We start from the raw sequence: 17,725 nt of genomic DNA on the forward strand, positions 1-17,725 counted from the left end.
AGTCATTATCACCATGGAAATTCACATTGGCATTAGAATCTCAGGTGTCAGAATAATTAGAAAGCTTTTTCTCATCCTACAGTCTCTAAACCAAGATGAAAACTTATTTTATGAAAAAAAATAAAGTCAAAAGACACTTCAAAATCTTTTTCTTTTTACGTTAAGGTAAGATTAAGAAAATTCATTGTAATGGAAAGATCATATAGTGTCCTGGTTTTGGATGGGGTAGAGTTAATTTTCGTTCACAGTAGCTGGTATGGGGCTGGTTTGGATTTGCACTGGAAACAGTGCTGATAACACAGGGATGTTTCAGTTACCGCTGAGCAGTGCTTACACAGAGCCCAGGCCTTTTATGCCTCTCGCACCACCCCACCAGGAGCAAGCTGGGGGTGCACAAGGACATGGGAGGGGACACAGCTGGGACAGGTGGCCCCAACTTACCAAAGGGCTATTCCATAACGTATGAAGTCATGCTCAGTCATAAAACTAGGGGGAAGGTTGGTGGGGAGGCCACTGCTCAGGGACTGGCTGGGTATCGGCCAGTTGGTGGTGAGCAATTGTTTTCATCTGCATCACTTTCTTGGGTTTTATTTCTCTATCTTGCTTTCCTTTTCGTCACAATATTATTACTACTATTACTATTATTTTCTTTTATTTCAGTTATTAACCTGTTCTTATCTCATGGGTTTTCTCACTCTTACCCTTCCAATTCTCTTCCTCCACCCTGCTGGGGGGGCAGTGAGTAAGCAGCTGTGTGGTGTTCAGTTGCTGGGGGGGTGGAATTAAACCTTGACACACAGAAAGCAAGTCCCCTTCAACATCACAAAATGGAATGATCATAAGAAAGACTACAATAGTGTTAGAATGTGGACAAAACCAAATGATTTAAACACATGTCATGTGCCAAGAATACATGCCACACCTCATTTTCTACCATCTGCATTTGTAATACTAAATAACAGTAAATATACCTGGTTAAGTGTGTTATCAGTCTTTAGTTCTTTATGATTGGAATACTGGATATAGATAAGTTGGTTACGAAGATGAGGTGTCACAGCAGAGTAGTAATTAACCATAGTGACAGCTGCTTCTTCTGTAGCAAGTTCCAAAAACGCCTGTAATTAAACAGTTAATTTTCAGCATTTATAAAGCAGATAATCTTCATATTAGCAACATATAAAACACACTTAGAAGAGGTTTTAAAAAACACTTAAAGGGTTCAATAACACATTTTAACAAATACCAGTCTTCAGAAGATGTCATTCTCTACCTACCAAATTCAGTTGCTAAGCTATTTCATCTCCAAAAATTCATCTTTGCAGATGCAGGACTAAATATTTATCTTACAGCTAACTTTTTGCTTTATGTAGCTGCCCACCATCCCCAGTTCCAAAAAAGAAGTTTCTAAAAGACAGTACAAGTTCATTAAAAAAATTAAAGGAACAAAGGCTTAATACTTATTGTTATATGATGTACTTCAACAATACTTTAACAGCATATTTTGAAATTAGTACTAAAAAAATGGAAAGCAACAAATTACCTGATTTTTCCCTTTCAGCATCAGGATGTTGGTCACCTTACCAAAAGGTAAACCTAAAGCAATAACTTCTGTTTCTGTCACTTCTCCTGGCAATTTCCTGATATGAAGAACACGAGAAGGAGCCCCATCCATTTTATCATCACCTTTGAATTTCTTGTTGTCATTACCATTGGCTGAAAAACATATTCAGACTCTTATTTGAAAAGTTTGCTGAAATTATTAGTGCTTTATTAAAAATGCTCTTAATTATGAGATAATATTAAAGTAAGCCATCTCTTAGTCTGATCTAACTAAAATTCACAGGTTCAGAATAAATTCTGAAGAGACAAGAGTTACAAGACACAAGCCACAGCAAAACCTTTTCACCTCACTTTCAGTGAAGTATCTCATATAACACCATGTAAGAATATTTATTATGACTCAGAAGGGCTCACATAACTCACATATGTACTTTACACATTAAAAAAAAAATAGACGTTAACCAGATTTTTTTTGAAAGGGGAAAAATGGTGGTGACTTAGTTAAGAGAAGAGCTCCGAAAGGAAAGTTTTAAAGATTATTTGCACTAAGGAACCTGACATGAAAAGTAGAAAAGTATCAAAGCAACACATGAAGCACTATTAATGCTGAGAAGGATCACACTGGAGAAAGGGGATGACCCAGAGGACTGACATCAGAAAAGTCGGATGAAATCCACAACCTCAGAATTTAAGGATCAAGTACAAAAAAGTCCATCATGAACTACAAGCTCACCAATAGAAAAGGAAAAAAAACCAACCTAATAAACATGATGCAACTAACATAGGGGAAGGGAGGTGTGGGCAGAAAGACCCAGACAAGATCTTCTAGCAGAAGTCAGGAAGCATTAACATAATTGTACCAGACACCAGAGCTAGTCAGCTGGATGGAAGAAGTGTTGCTTTGGAAAGAAGGCCAAAAAAAGAAAAAAGTTATTTACTTTGGTTAAAAGGTAATACAGCCACTGCCTACAAATACGTCAGTGGAATAAACGTCAGAAAGAGTCAAGAGCTAAAGAACAACACTGTCTTAAGATATATCGATATTAATGAAGTAAAGCTAGAAATCAGAATGCCTTTAGATACGAAATATCTAAATATGAAAATATTACTTTATTCTAATTCCAGCTATAAAACATGCAAGTCAGTGTGTGAGCTATTCAAAATATTTGGAAAATATTTGTAATTATTAGGGTTCAAATTCATGGGTTGAGTGCCAATACCAAAGAGGGCTTAAAAACAAAAAGTTATGACCAAGACTACTTTTATTTGCTCACTAAAAAAGCAGAAACAATAAATGGGGACTGGGGGAATCAACTGGAAGCATTTATGAGATGCTAAAATCGTGCAAAAGCCTCATCTTGATAAAAAAGTTGATGACAGCGATTTCTAGAAGGAAGAGAATAAAGAAGTCCTCAATTATCACTCAGCTCTAACTACAGACTATAATTCTGAATTTGTGCCAGGCAAATAATTTATATCTAAACTGACTTCCTGCATAAAAATATTGCATTCATTTATGACCAACTTGACCACAGAAAGCTTTGCTAAGGGTATGCCTAAATCATAATCAATAATTAAAGTTCTTCATTCAGTTTGCCTAAACCAAGCCAACTTAAGATTAAAAACACAGAATGGAACGGATTCTAATCTTTACAAATCAAGACCATCCACACTCCAGATATGCATCTGAAAAGCCAAACCAGGTAAGGCTTTTAACTACCTTTTCAATGCTATTAGAACTGGCAAAGTCATAGTCTCTGACCAAAAGACAGACAGACAGAAAGACACACACACACTTTTTACTTTTTCAAAAGTAAGGTAATTCTCCATACTTCCATTAAAGGAATTGATGGAAAAAGGATAGATCTACACATCAGGATCTGTCTTCATCACTCTCATATCTTTTTTCTAACAGCTAAACCTCTTCATTCTAATTTGAATGTTTGTACCTTCCACTTCAGCTATCTATTTTTAGATTTAGATAAATCTAAAATTCAATATATTCTTAGTTAAAAATAGTACGTCTTAGAGGCAGGTCATCCTTTCATTTCCTGTCTTCTCCTGCTCCATACCTCCCCCATCAAAAAAAAAAATAAATCCAAGACAGACCTTTTTAAAAAGTTCTTGCCCTGCAGAACACTTTGTCATTTTCTTCCAATTTACTATAGCAGATAAAACAACAAAACACTAGCACCATCAGAACTTCAGAACTGGTCAAAATTCAGCTAGCAGTATCTCCAGCTGACAATGCTAGAAGGGGCCAGATCCATGCTGTAATAGTATGTATTTTATTTCGGTCTGCTGCACAGAAGGACAAGTTTTGATGGAACACAAATGAGTAAAATTTCAAAACTAGACACTGATCTAGGATCTGAAGTCCATCCTTAGTCTACACAAGGCTTTAACCTGTATCATTTGGGAAAATGCGGTGAGACGGGGCTACCAGGTAGCCAGATTTCACTTGTTCAAAATTACACAATATAGCACTTTATCCTCAAAACTACAGCCAGTTTATGAAATTTTATTTTTCACCTGAAGCTCATTACACAATACTCTTCCCTACTTCTCAATTAAAATCTCTACTAAAAAATAGAAGAAAACACTGTAAAGTGTGACAGGCTTAATAATGTATTATAAACAAACTTGCAACAAATAAGAGTTACGGTGATACTGAAACCAGATTTCCAATGCCTTTCATACTTAAACTTTCTAAATAATACGAATTCATCACAAGTTTCAAAAATTAAATATGAAACATTGACAATTAGAATGAGAAAGCAAAACCAAAGCTTTTAAACTAAAAGATTTTTTCTGAAACTGGAAAGCAATCCCTGTTCTTACTACATCACCAGAAAAGTATATAACATGACAGCTAAAACCAGTACTTACAGAGCTGGTTTGTCTTTTGTGTGGTTTTCAACATACAATTTTGACATATTAACTTTTCCACAGCATAATGTCCAACTTTTTTTTTTAAACTAAAGCTTGTATTTGGATTAGGCTTTAAGTAAAACCAGTCTTACTGGTGATAGTACCACTTGCCAGTATATATTCACTCACATATAGGTATTTGCAAATAAACGTACCTTTAATAATCACTGTCTTACCTGAATACATTGTTTTTCTATTAGCATTGCTATCTAATATTTGCATTTTACAGTTTTTAATTTTTTTCTTTTAGCCTATTGCAGCAAAAGTTGAAAAGTAGTACTTTGTTGTACTATATATCTTCTCCTGAAGAGATGCTAGCAGCTTTAGCTTAACTCACAAATACAAGTCTCTCACACAATTTAAAAAAAATATTTTAAACTAAACATCTACTATTCTTTATACTTTTTTTATTTACTGAAAAAGAGCAATATAGACAAGTATCTGTGTTAAAATGTTGAAGTGAAAAAGTAATGAAATGAAATAAGCGTATTAAAATAATATACACAAAAAGACACAGAATTATGCACTAAAGAATCTATGGCAACCAGAAAAATGGCAGAGGGGGGAGGGAAAGGAGGGAGGGATTGGCAACAAGCATTCCCAATGCTATGTAAATGCCCAAAGAAAGTTTTCAACAGTAGGGCAAGCAACTGTGGCAAAAGTTGTTTATTACTTATTGGCAGAAACATACCTTGCACTACGAAAGCTGAACTGTAACATTCATAAAGCAGCCCACTTTCTGAAATTAAAATTTACCCAAAAGCATTTAACGCTGCATTTTAAGACAACAACAGTTATTACTACTTTTCTTGAAAGCCAAGAGAACGTGTACTGTTTCTACTATTGATTATCCAGCCAGCACAGCTTAACAGTAATTTACTGTTTCAATAATGGCAGTAATAAAGTGTGTGTGTCATGTACTAAGTATGCATGCAATATACAAGTGGATTTTCCCAAACATTTGTGGAACAAATGAAATTGAGCTTTTAGAAAAATTATTAAGAGTTTTTAGCACTGTATGAAACCTTTCTCCCTCTCTTTAGTCTCTTATTTGCCATTTTAAATGGTACTTCTCAGCTGGAGACACATCATTAAACTGCAGTGGGGAATAGAAAACCACAATGTTTAAAACATGGGAACACAACATGTTCAGAGCCATTGAAAGGTGAATTCAACGACTGCTAAAACAACAACTTAATTCTCTAACAAATTGTATCAACATAATCAGTGTCCATAAAGGTTAGAACCCAAGTCAAGAAAAGCAAGGTACTAGAAGAATAACACTGTCTTGCATCAGAAACAGGCTCTATGGAGACAAACAAGCAACCCGAAAGATCCTTCCCTATACAGCAGGAGAGAAAATTGCAGAAAATTGTTGGGCGGGGTAGTGGCAAGGGGATGTCTGAGAGGAAAACCTTACAAGCCAACTAATAACTACTGCTGAAGAACTGCTATTATACTAGAAGCTTAACGTTAAGTAGCTTTTTCATCAGGTAGCTTGGCCTTCACCAGACTCGAAAAGCCTGATCCAATTCAAACCTCTTGCCATTAACATTTTAACAAATATAAAGATACGCTGAAGAGCATGATGCTACAATATCTACATTGGGAAAAAAAATAATTTAAAAAAATCACCATAAGAACAGTGTGACTAAAAGACAATGTTAGTTCATTTACTGATCAAGTTACAGCCTTCAATATACAATTAAAAAAATAAAAAAAGAAACCAGAAGTCTAACCCTGATTATATTCAGTTTGGACTACCAAAATCCTCACCCTGTTCTGTAACAGCCACTGCACTGATGTAAGCTGCTTCTGGCTCTCCACCAACAAGAAGAAAAATCCAGTTTCCACATGACATCAGCTATCTATTTCCAAACAAAAGCTCATCTCTACAAATGGCATTCAAAGCATTATTCTCCCATCTAAATAAGCTAGTACAGTCTAAACAGAATTGATATACAAGCCACATCCCTGTTGCACAGAGTTCCTTCAATTTACCATTAATCAAGTCGTTGAAACTGAATGCCTAGGAGTTGACAAAGCCTATAAATGGCCGTTATCTAAACAACTTGGGTCCCTGGCATTTTTAGTTAGAAACTCCTATTTTATTAAACACAGAAAGAGAAACCTACATATATATATATAAGCAACAGAATGAAGTGCAGTATAATGTAAGCCTGTGGCATTCAATTGTTCAAACTATGAAGATTCAATGGTCTCAAGCAGTTTTTGCAGAAAAACTCATCCTAAAGTTCAGCATAACTCCTAGCAAACAGTGAATAACTTACTTCCCGCTGATAACTACTTTTGAAATAATATTTTAATCTCATTTCATCCCAGATGAGTTCCTCTCCACACACTTTTTTTTCATTTTTTGGGAAATACATAAATACAACCTAAAGTGTGCTGAGGCCACAAATACATAATTTACCTTGAAAATATAGAAAGCCTTTATTTTCTTTCACAGTAACTTTCTTTCATGTTCACACAATTTCCTAAAATAGAAATGTAACTACGTGGCTATGGGTGGAGATTTTGCATACAATAAGAAATCGCATTCACCTATTATTTCCTGGAAAGAAGGAGAAAAACGTTAAAAAAAAAAAAAAAAAGTCATCACAAGACACCAATTATAAATCCCTGCCTATCTGCATTATGGAAATAAATTGACAAATAAACATCCTTTTTTTTCAGGAGTGAATCTGTTTCACACCTTTCAGTACAAAACAAAAACAACAAATGGTAAATACTTAGGCTTTCCTCAAAAAATTTTTCATCCTCCAGTACCATCAGTTTATACATTAAAGACATGAAGCTTACTAACAATGTTATTCACTGTTGTTTCTAATGTATAAAGTAGTTCTGTTTCACATTAGCTAAATATACAAAATTTAATGTTGTCACAAGTAGAACATTGGACACATATAAACACAGGAAATAACTGACCAAGAAAAGGCAACGGAATTACGAATCATAGAACAGTTTGGGTTGGAAGAGACCTTCAAAGCTCATCTAGTCCAACCCCCTGCCATGAGCAGGGACATCTTCACCCAGCTCAGGTTGTTCAGAGTCCCGTCCAGCCTGGCCTGGAATGTCTCCAGAGACAGGGCATCTACCACCTCTCTGGGCAACCTGAACCAGTGTTTTACCACACTCATTGTAAAAAAATGTCTTCCTCATGTCTAGCCCAAGTCTCCTCTCCTTTAGTTTATTGTGACCAGAGAGAAAGATTAAATACGACAGTGGCTACTATACACAATAACCTGCATAAAACCACCAGCTAAGGGAATGGCAGGCAACCACAAATAGGAAGGGTATAACAGAGACTATCGTGGTTCCCTTTCTAAGGTTCTTTCCTTAAATATATACACCCACCTGATGTCACAGACAAAATGTAGGAAGAAGAGACCTTTGGTTTGATTCAGTGACGAACTTTTCTACAAGTGCCAACCATGTTTCCAAAACAAGAAAAACAGGACCTTTGTTTTACTACAGACATCTGCAAAAGTTCAAGCTAAAGATAAAATCTTGGATTTAAAATTCTTGAAATAAAGAACAAAAAAGGAGATACAATACTCAAAAATAAGATAAAAACATGAAGTATGTGAAGTTCTTCAAAGTCTGCAATTAAAAGTCTAAAATTAAAGGTTACATGTCTGATGTTAATTACATTTGGTTGGCGTGGGAAGCGTGTTCTGCAAGACTTTGTACTTTAAAGTACTTCATACCCCATTATCCTTGCCTTGGTAGGCCACTACTACATTGTGGAACTCTCAGCACTAGAACTAAAGCATTAATCAGCAGGAATAGATGGATTTTCATCATGGACATGGGCCATGTGCAAAGGAAAACCTTGACCAATCCATAACAAAACTATCTTATAGTACCAAGAAAATTACTTATTTAAGCTCAGATTCCTGATAGGCAAATATGGTCAAGCAACTAAAATATTAACTACACCGCTTTTATCAGGTTGGTGCAAATGTAATTGCGGTATTTGCATTGTCGAAATTTGCCATTTGATATTGGAATACATTCTTAGATGTGGTTATGTTAGACATGATTTTAATGTGCTTTTCTCGCTTTATGGGTTTTTTTGCTACTGACTTCTTGTTTACTTCTTGTTTATTTTATAATTATTTTAGAGTACAGAAATGATGTTAGAGAAAAAGCAAATTCAAGCAACTTTCTTATTCAAGTTCAAAGTGGGTCACAAAGCAGTAGAGACAACTCACAACAGCAACAGGAATGGGCCCAGGAACGGCTAACAAACACACAGTGCAGTGGTGGTTCCAGAAGTTTTGCAAAGGAGATGAAAGCCTTGAACATAAGGAGCATAGTGGCTGGCCAGCGGGAGTTGACAACGACCAACCAAGAGCAATCATTGAAGCTGATCCTCTTGCAACTACACGAGAAGTTGCTGAAGAACTCAACATAAACCATCCTATCGTCATTGGACATTGTAAGCAAATTGGAAAGTGAGAAAGCTCAGTAAGTGGCTGCCTTATGAGCTGATTAAAAAATGAAAAAAATTGTCATTTCGCTGTGTCGTCTTTTCTTCTATGCAATAAAAAAAACATGTATTGATTGGATTGTTATGTGCAATGAAAAGAGGATTTTATCTGACACCTGGTGATGACCAGCTCAGTGGCTGGACTGAGAAGAACCTCCAAAGCACTTCAAAAAGCCAAACTTGCACCAAAAAAAGGTCACGGTCACTGTTTGGTGGTCTGCTGCCTGTCTGATCCACTACAGCTTTCTGAATCCCTGCAAAACCATTCCATCTGAGAGGGATGCTCAGCAAATCAATGAGATGCACTGGAAACTATAATGCCTGCAGCCGGCACTGGTCAACAGAAAGGGCCCAATGCTTCTCCACAACAACGCCCGACCACATGTCACACAACCAACCCTTTAAAAGTTGAATTAATTGGGCTATGAAGTTTTGCCTCATGTGCCACATCCACCAGACCTCTGGCCAGCTGACTAACACTTCTTCAAGCGTCTCAACAACTTGTTGCAGGGAAAATGCCTCCACAACCAGGAGGATGCAGAAAATGCTTTCTGAGAGCTCACTGAAAACCAAAGCACAATTTTTTACCCTACAGGAATAAACAAACTTATTTCTCATTGGCAAAGCTGTGTTGACTGTAATGGTTCCTATTTTGACTAATAAAGATGCGTTTGAGACTTGTTACAATGATTTAAAACTCACCGTCCAAAATTGCAATTACTTTTGGACCGAACTACTAACTTGCACATCTGCATGTACCCTACATGTCTGTTTCAAAACCCACTGAGCTCCGAGTAAGTTTTCTAATCAACCATGATAATACACTTACAATATGGTATAGTAGCTACTCAATGTTGTACAGCTGAAATCTAACGTACTTCCCTCTGGCCCATAAAATATGTAAAAATACTAGACTGAAATACAAGTGAAGTGGAACTAAAATTAATTACCATGGCATAGGGATGCAGACAGAAGTTAACTAAATTAAACAATAATAGCCACATTTTACTTCTCCCATCCTGAGGGTTTTTGAGGTTTTGTTTGGTTGTTTTGTGTGTTTTTTGCTTGTTTGTGGGGTTTGTTGTTTTGTTTAAGTTTCTTAATTTACAAAGATATACTGTTCAGGCAATCAGGCCACTAAAACTTAGTTCATGCACATGCCCATGTGTATCTGTAGAAAAATGTATACTATAGGCTATTATTAAATTATTATACTTTCCAATCACATGTGCTATACTTCTTCAAATCTTTCCAATTACCATTAATTGTAATCAATTTGCAGACTTCAGAAGTAAATTACCTATATTTAGGTATCATCAATGTTAACTAATAACCAATTTTACTTAACGTGCCATCAAAACCAGCACAGCTATGTTTATTTCTCAAGTTAAACACAGCACTTGAAATATTATTAGCTTGCATGCCTCCGTGATAAGTATTCTGTTAACACAATGAATTACCTACCAAAGTCACTGCTAACATTCCCTGCTAATGAAGAAAAAACAAGATCAAGATTAATAGTATCATTTGAAGCTTCAGGAGTTTGGTAAGCTCAGTTGCAAAATGAATTTTGAAATGTTTTTATTGATCGAACTTAAACACACAAATGTAAACAATGAAATTGGCAGCAGCAGTAATAAAAAAAACCCTGCCAATTCTGTTTCAATGCCTTACCTGGGACAAGCCAGTTTCATAAAACTTTCATAAACATCTTTTACTTGATATCCACATCCCTTAAAAATTTTAATTTTTTTGTGTGTGGATTTCAGCAATACAGTTCATGGTATGAGACTGTTCCTAAAACTTCCATTAATCAGTCCTCCACCAGAAAAGAAAAAAGCCTCACAAGAAGCTTGGCACAAAAGTAACCCATCAGATGAAATGCCTTTTCTAGTTCTTAAAGAGAAGGGACTTTTTTCCTCACATTTAAAAGCTGCAGAATAAGCAACTGCAGTTACATACTTACTGAACATAAAACACTGACAGGTAAAAAAGTTATTTATGTACGATCATCTTCATTGTGCATAATGGATGGCTTTAAAAATCCAGAGTCAAAATATTTTTAACTATCCTGGCTTCAGCTCTGGTTTCTCAAAACCCAGTAATCAAACCATATTTTAGTTTACCTAAACTGCCTTTCTAGTCGCTGTCTGCTGTGCATCAACACACCAAAAAAAAAATAAATTCACACATCTTTCTGAGGGTTATGTTCTCCAAAGAGATCAGAACCAAGCAAGATCATGATAGAAAATAAGAACAGACTTTGGCAGTATTTTCATAAGGAACTGAAGGAAAACACCAGTAGTAGTTCAAGCAGTAGAAGGCCTGTGGTTCTGACAATACAACTTCAACATTTCAATGTCAGCTGGTGCTAAAAAGCTCAGAAACTTAAACAACCAACATCAAAAAAAGAACTTCTTAGAAAAGCTTTGATATTTGCTAACCTGGAACCTTACAAGCTGCCTTCCCTCGAAACAAACTCTGATCTAGTAGATGGGATTCTTCCCTCAACATTCACAGAATGTTTGCCATACTGTTTGTAAACTAATTCAGAAAAAAATAATGTATATTTAAATATAAGTGCTTAACTCAACTGAAATTCCACAACAATAAGGACAGTAACCAAATTACGTCCAAAACAGGATATAATTGTTCAGAATTGTGGTAAAACAACTCACACAGAAGTCATCCTCAGTTATCCATGTCTAACTTTTTTTTAATGATGTTCTTTTACAAAAGACACACATAGCACTTCAGACAGAAACGTGAGTTGTAGTAAATTTTAATGCACCAGACTGCCAATTCCCTTTCATCTACACAATCTCTAAGATGGACACTGATGACAAAGCTGTTTACAAAATGCTCAGTGACCATGTCTTGTACTTTAACTGAGTCCTTTGGACAACAGTCCAATATGCTAGTATTTTCCTTAATTCCATATTGTTTATCAAATTACCAGCAGTTCAAATAATCAATAAGAACACAAATCAAGTGTTTGTCTAACAATTTTGCAAGTTGCTTTCATCAATAGGAAGGGATGCATATGCAAGACTCCCTACAACACTACGAGTAGGCATCTTTCACATCTTTGTCAGACTAAGAAAGTGAATTAGAGCAAGAGTATCCATAAAAGCATTAAAGAACTACAGTATTCTAACTGACTGGCAGCTTACTATCAGAAAAATCTGATGGAACTGTTACCATGATAAAAGGGTAGGATGATCATTTAAATATCTCATCGCCAGTCTAACCCCTAAAGACTCAACCCCCATTTCTACCAAAAATACTCACTTCCATTAAAAGGTCTTTTTTTTGACAACTTAGGCAAGTTGGTTTAGGTTAATATCTCTATAGCAGAGATTTAGAAATAAATAAGGCTGTGACTCCCAAGGTTTTGCTCCAAGTTTAGGCCCAATACAGTACTGCTAGTGACAACCATTTTTTTATTGTGTATATTTTTACCAATAAGGCTCAGAGAATTACAAACTATCTCTTTCCTTTGTTCATCTAGGTATCTGTTTGGAGAAAACAATGGCCAAGTCTCATAAAATCATGACACTTCCAAAATCTAAGAATGAAATGGCCAAGAACAAGTATTAGTTTTAAGAGTTATAGTAGGTCAATTGCTACAAAATGTGTCCTTTACAAAGACTTTCATCAGTGATTACAGATCTTAAGCCCCAGAAAATCTGAGGAAGAGTCATCACTACCATGCCTTGGTTACAACAAAAAACTCTGCTCACAAAATTCTTAAATTCTTCTAAAGAGAAAAGTACCAGCAGAACTGAAGCAAGAGAAGGACATTCATCTGGGCATAAAGAATACCTGAACTCATTCAGCTTCAGGAGATGGGCACAGAAAAATTAACATATGGGTTGCATTTCAGATCTAATTGCTTCTGATTCTACAATCTGAACTTGTAAACTGTGCTATTGGAGGATATATTAGAAAAATAACACTGAACTGTGGATTTAGCCTTCTCTACAGTTTTGTTTTCTTTTTTTTTTTATGTCATTTAACAAAGGCTGGCAGGGAAAAGCCAAATTTGAGCACAATTCCAAGAAACTGCTTAAAAAACAAACGAAAAACCCCAAACAAAACTAGCCTCCTTTCCACTGACCTCTATAGAGAATGGATTGACTTCAAATACTGCATTCAGATTGGGGTTTTTTGATTGTTTGGTATTATTTTTCCACCCACTTCCTTTATATATTACACAATTAATACGGAAATTTTTATAAGAGGCAAATGATACTACAGGAACCAAGGCCACTACTCAGTCTGCTGTTGCTTACTACTGAGATAATTTCTGAGAAGTCACTTGTGGTTCTGCATGCGTAGAGACATATCAATAAGTCTTACTTGTATGAAATGAAAAAAATAAATTCATTTGAAAACTACTCTCTCAACAAATACTTCTTTGGTAACTAAAAAGCCAAAACCTACCGAAACACCCAAGCCCTAAATCAGCTTAAAAAGGGGGTAAACAAAGACAAGGAGGGAGGCAGGGGGTGGAGAATCTGTATTTGCTAAAAGCATCAAACTACCAAGTCCACATAATGGAATCGAGGCACACTCTTCTAAGATTTTTTTGAGGAGAAAAGAATTTCTGTTTAAAGTTTGAGGCTTCTTAGGCAAGCTTCTGTACTTTTTCTTCTGAAAACTCAATTACTTCAATTTTTTCTCTTTAGCTTTTATTGTTGTTTCCTTGGATAAATTAATCTGCATTTAGTTTTCATGATCTAAAGTTTCTCTGAGAATATGTGGAGAATTTGGTAATGCTCAGGACTTTGTCTTGGTAACAGTGATCTGCCTCCCACTCACAAAACCAAACACTCACACACAACCCAAACTCCTTCTCATTCTAGTTTCTCATTTAAGTAAAGCACACTGCTGAAGAACTAATATCCACGGCTGCAGAGGACATCAAGAAAATAAAAACAAGAGACATCTTTCAGAATCAGAAAGAAGTAAGAAAAGCAGGGGAGATAAACAAATGTTATAGAGTTCTAAAATGCCTATGAATGCACTACACTGCATTTCTGATCTATTCCAAAGAAGTACAATCTCTTCACCTCTGGTTATAGAACTGCTGATGGAAGTGGTTCTCTCTTCTGTCACCACAGTCCTCCACCCCACACTGCACTGAATCTATAACAGCAACTGTGCAGCCCTATCACTCCTCCAAGCAAAAACAATGCTTTTTGGCAGTATATTTTAATGCTGGATTAGGTCATTCTGTAAGTGTACAGGCACTCTAACACAGAGTGTGGAGCAGAAGCACGTGGAGGTGGGGTTTTTTCTCTGCTTATGCTAAGGACATAAGATGATAATCACAGAACCGCCCATTCTGGCAACAGCTGCCACCACAGCACCATAAACATAACAAGAAATTGCACCCTGAATCCCACTCTTTGACTACTAGATTAAAAGGAAAGAATCTGCTACTGATATTAATAACTATACTGCTCAGCATATAAATATAGAAAAATTAATCAGGAACATTAAAGCAGAGAGCCAGGCAACTATTTGGAAAGACCAGCAACATTGATTGTTGCCATGAACCAATTCTTCCACATCTCTAAGGAAAGAAAAAGAGAGGAAAAGCAACACCTTTATAGTGAGTCCTCCAAGGGAACTCAAAGCATATTTAACCTACAGAAGCATTAACTGCAGTAGAAGGCATTTTAGTACATGCCAATTCATGAAAAGCCTATCTGGCATCACCAGAAATTTGGCTAAAGAACAACTACACTCACTTTACATTGACATTCTGAGATTCTACTGCTGAGATCTCAGACTGAAGTAGCAAAGTGAAGTTTCCTGCTTTAGCAGTCTAAATGAGAACAGAGCAAAACTCTGTTTTCCTGAATCCATACTTATATTATGAAAGTGGCACAGTGTTCTTCCCAGTAATGCCCAGACTCACAGATGTCTATGTGTGAAAAGGCTGATGTCACACAGGAGTTGCTAAGCTGTTTATCTTTGCCTGGTAGTTGTGATTCCTTACTTTGAAGGCAGCTGTACAAGACAAGTGTAATTTTTCATCCCATCACCCACCAACAACTTAGTGAATAGACATCAGAAAGTTGCGTCTTGTTTTATGGGATTATTCTTCTCAGATACCCAAGGTTTGTGAAAATATACAAGATCACTACAGTCTAACGCATGCCAACACTTTATCCCTCTATAGCACAACGGATTTTCGTTTCAGTGTTCTCCCCTTGCACACAGGAAATGAGTCCAAGTATAAATGATAGATTTCTCCTTTGAAAGGGCATCACTTACCAGTAACTACCATGCTGCTCATGTTAGAGTTCGGGCTATTGAGTACACTGCCTGAAAGAAGTTCGTCAGATCCTCTCTAAAAAGAAAGAGACAGTAAGAGATTTTTTTTTTCTCTATTTTGTGATTTTTAAAGATATTAAAAATGTCAGTTTGAAAGGGAAAACCTTTAGAAGAACTTAAGCAAGCATTACCAAACCTATTCAGATTTGGCAGACTTCTTCTTTTCAGATAAGTACAACAACTTGAAATCTAAGTAAAGCAGTATATTTACACGGCAATCTTTGAAATGAGAGCAGCTTAAGCACTATCATTTCACCCACCACTGAAATGTAGTCACCTCCAGACACAATAAGAACTGCTGAACAATAATTTTGTCCAGCATTTCAAATTAAAATATTACATGTATTTAGTCTATTTCAAAAGCATTTCAACTGATCTATGGTTTTAGTATTTTATATACATACATTAAATTATTGTATATAGCTGAAACTACACGGGAAAACTATACAAACAGAAATATGTAGCTTAGCCCAATTCTAACACCACTATTCAAAAAAAAAAAAAAAAAAAAAGACTTGTCTTCATAGGAAATGATCAGTTTTTATTTTGGGGACATCGGTTTGACCTACAAAATACAATTTAGGGCAGGGAATTACATCTTCATTATAATTCTTAAAACACGACAAATACCAATTAAATGGTCTTTTTGGAAATGACTTGAAAGTGTGCTCAAATCCTCAGAAGTTTTATCTCGAAAACAGACAATATCATCTTTTTCTCTCAAATTATTTGCGATATAAGATAGGTGTTTGACATAGCTGAAGAGCCTCTGGCTTCAAGTCTTTTTTTTTGTTGTTGTTATTGTTTTTTCTTTCTGTCCCCAAGCCCCTCCATTCCTCAAGACTTCATCTCTCAAAAAGTCCCCAAAATATTTAGATCTTTCCTTAAAAAAAAAAAAAAAAAAAAAAAAGGGAAATAAAGCTAACATCCTTTAAATATTATCTTTGATCTCTCATTGATTCTTTCCCCACTTCAAAAGTATTTTCCCATCACCCTTAACACTAATCCACATCGCTGTTAAAATGGAAGCGAGGAAAGAAAGCAGTTTCTACCCATCTTTATAAAAATGAATGTTTTTAATTCTATTGTGGACACTACAACAGAATCTCAAGAATAGTTAGTGAATATGTTTTACAGGACATCTCATTACTGCATACTAAATTAACCTGAGGATATCACCTTCCTAGGCAGCACAGTTGCAAGATGCATAAAAAAAAAAAAAAAAAAAAAAAAAAAAAAAAAAAATCGAACCTTTACCATTTTATCACAGTGCTCTGTATGTCCATGCACAGAAAATGTGTTAAAGTTTGTTTAATCCACACCTGAAATCCAGAAGCTCTTAAAAATGGTATATATGTGTATGCACACATAGACCCATTAAAGTTCACTTAGTTTTCAACATCAGCTCTGAAGAATCTTTACACAGTTTACTGAATAGTCTAAGCTCTTCAGAGTATATAGCAACCAACAATGCTCTGCCTATGAAAACAACAACAAATTTCCTTTAAAACTGAGTAATGCCCAACACCAAGATTAGGTAGGACCATGAGAAGAATCACGTCTTGTCCTTCCCAAGATAAGAACAGATCTGTAATCAGATATAACTAAGAAAAACCTTAGCTGGACAAACCCAAGAAACAAGTTAGAGAAGTTATGGAAACTCTCTATTATTCAAACTACATTGCTTTCTACCCAGGCACTCAGTATAAGTTGAAACAAACATTCCTTCTTTGTCTGTAATGTTGTTTTTTTTTCTAACATAATATTTACATAGGTAGAATATTGCAAAGTTCAAGGTTACTAGTTGCATTGGCTTACTCAGCTATAACCGCCATTATTTCTGCCATCCACCTACCCCCCTGGCCTTGCTTGAGAGCCCTGGTCTGTAGCCTGGACACGTCAACTCAACAAGTAGAAGCAGCAGTAGAGCCTGAATCAGTACATAGTCATGCACAATTCAGCAGGAATTTTTTTCCTTAATATGCCAGGCATTAATTTGCAACAGTACAGCAGTCACTAAGTGAACAACTGAAGTGTCCTCCATACCAAATGACTGCTCTTCCCAAAACCTGCAGAAACTTCACAATTCTGAAAAATCTCAAATTTGAGTTGTTTTCAGCTTCAAAAAGTTACTTACACCAGCAAGTGTTAACCAGTGGAATGCAAGAATGATGACATAAACTTCTGATGCCTAGTAAATCAGGCTTTCCAAACACTGTTAATTTCTTAATCCACATCACAAAAATCCAAAAGGAGCACAAGTTACTGAGAGTGCATTTTCAGTTACTGTATTTGTGTTTCATGAACAGTTAAAAATTTTCTCTTCATTTTGAAACATATCATTTCGCATTTCATGAATACATTCAGAGT

At 35.8% G+C, this 17,725-nt stretch overlaps 1 protein-coding gene and 1 long non-coding RNA gene across 14 annotated transcripts in view; one reads left to right on the top strand and one right to left on the bottom strand.

The window, feature by feature from the left end:
• PTBP2 (polypyrimidine tract binding protein 2) overlaps nucleotides 1-17,725 on the bottom strand; it is a 53,499-nt gene that overhangs the window by 24,022 nt on the left and 11,752 nt on the right. For 8 of the 13 annotated variants that reach the window (XM_065072599.1, XM_065072597.1, XM_065072600.1 and 5 more), the window contains exons 3-5: nucleotides 15,296-15,371; nucleotides 1,541-1,713; nucleotides 972-1,115 (exon numbers count right to left, since the gene is read on the bottom strand). In XM_065072599.1, coding sequence (XP_064928671.1) covers nucleotides 972-1,115; nucleotides 1,541-1,713; nucleotides 15,296-15,371 — 393 coding nt within the window. The remainder of the gene's footprint in view (nucleotides 1-971; nucleotides 1,116-1,540; nucleotides 1,714-15,295; nucleotides 15,372-17,725) is intronic. The other 5 variants (XM_065072605.1, XM_065072604.1, XM_065072603.1 and 2 more) reach the window with 1 other exon arrangement.
• LOC135580128 (uncharacterized) lies at nucleotides 8,238-9,032 on the top strand. The gene is made up of 2 exons (XR_010474366.1): nucleotides 8,238-8,466; nucleotides 8,640-9,032. It is a non-coding gene; the product is annotated as an uncharacterized LOC135580128 (long non-coding RNA).

The sequence above is a fragment of the Columba livia genome, chromosome 8 (genome assembly GCF_036013475.1).
Source record: "Columba livia isolate bColLiv1 breed racing homer chromosome 8, bColLiv1.pat.W.v2, whole genome shotgun sequence".
Taxonomy (NCBI): Eukaryota; Metazoa; Chordata; class Aves; order Columbiformes; family Columbidae; genus Columba; species Columba livia.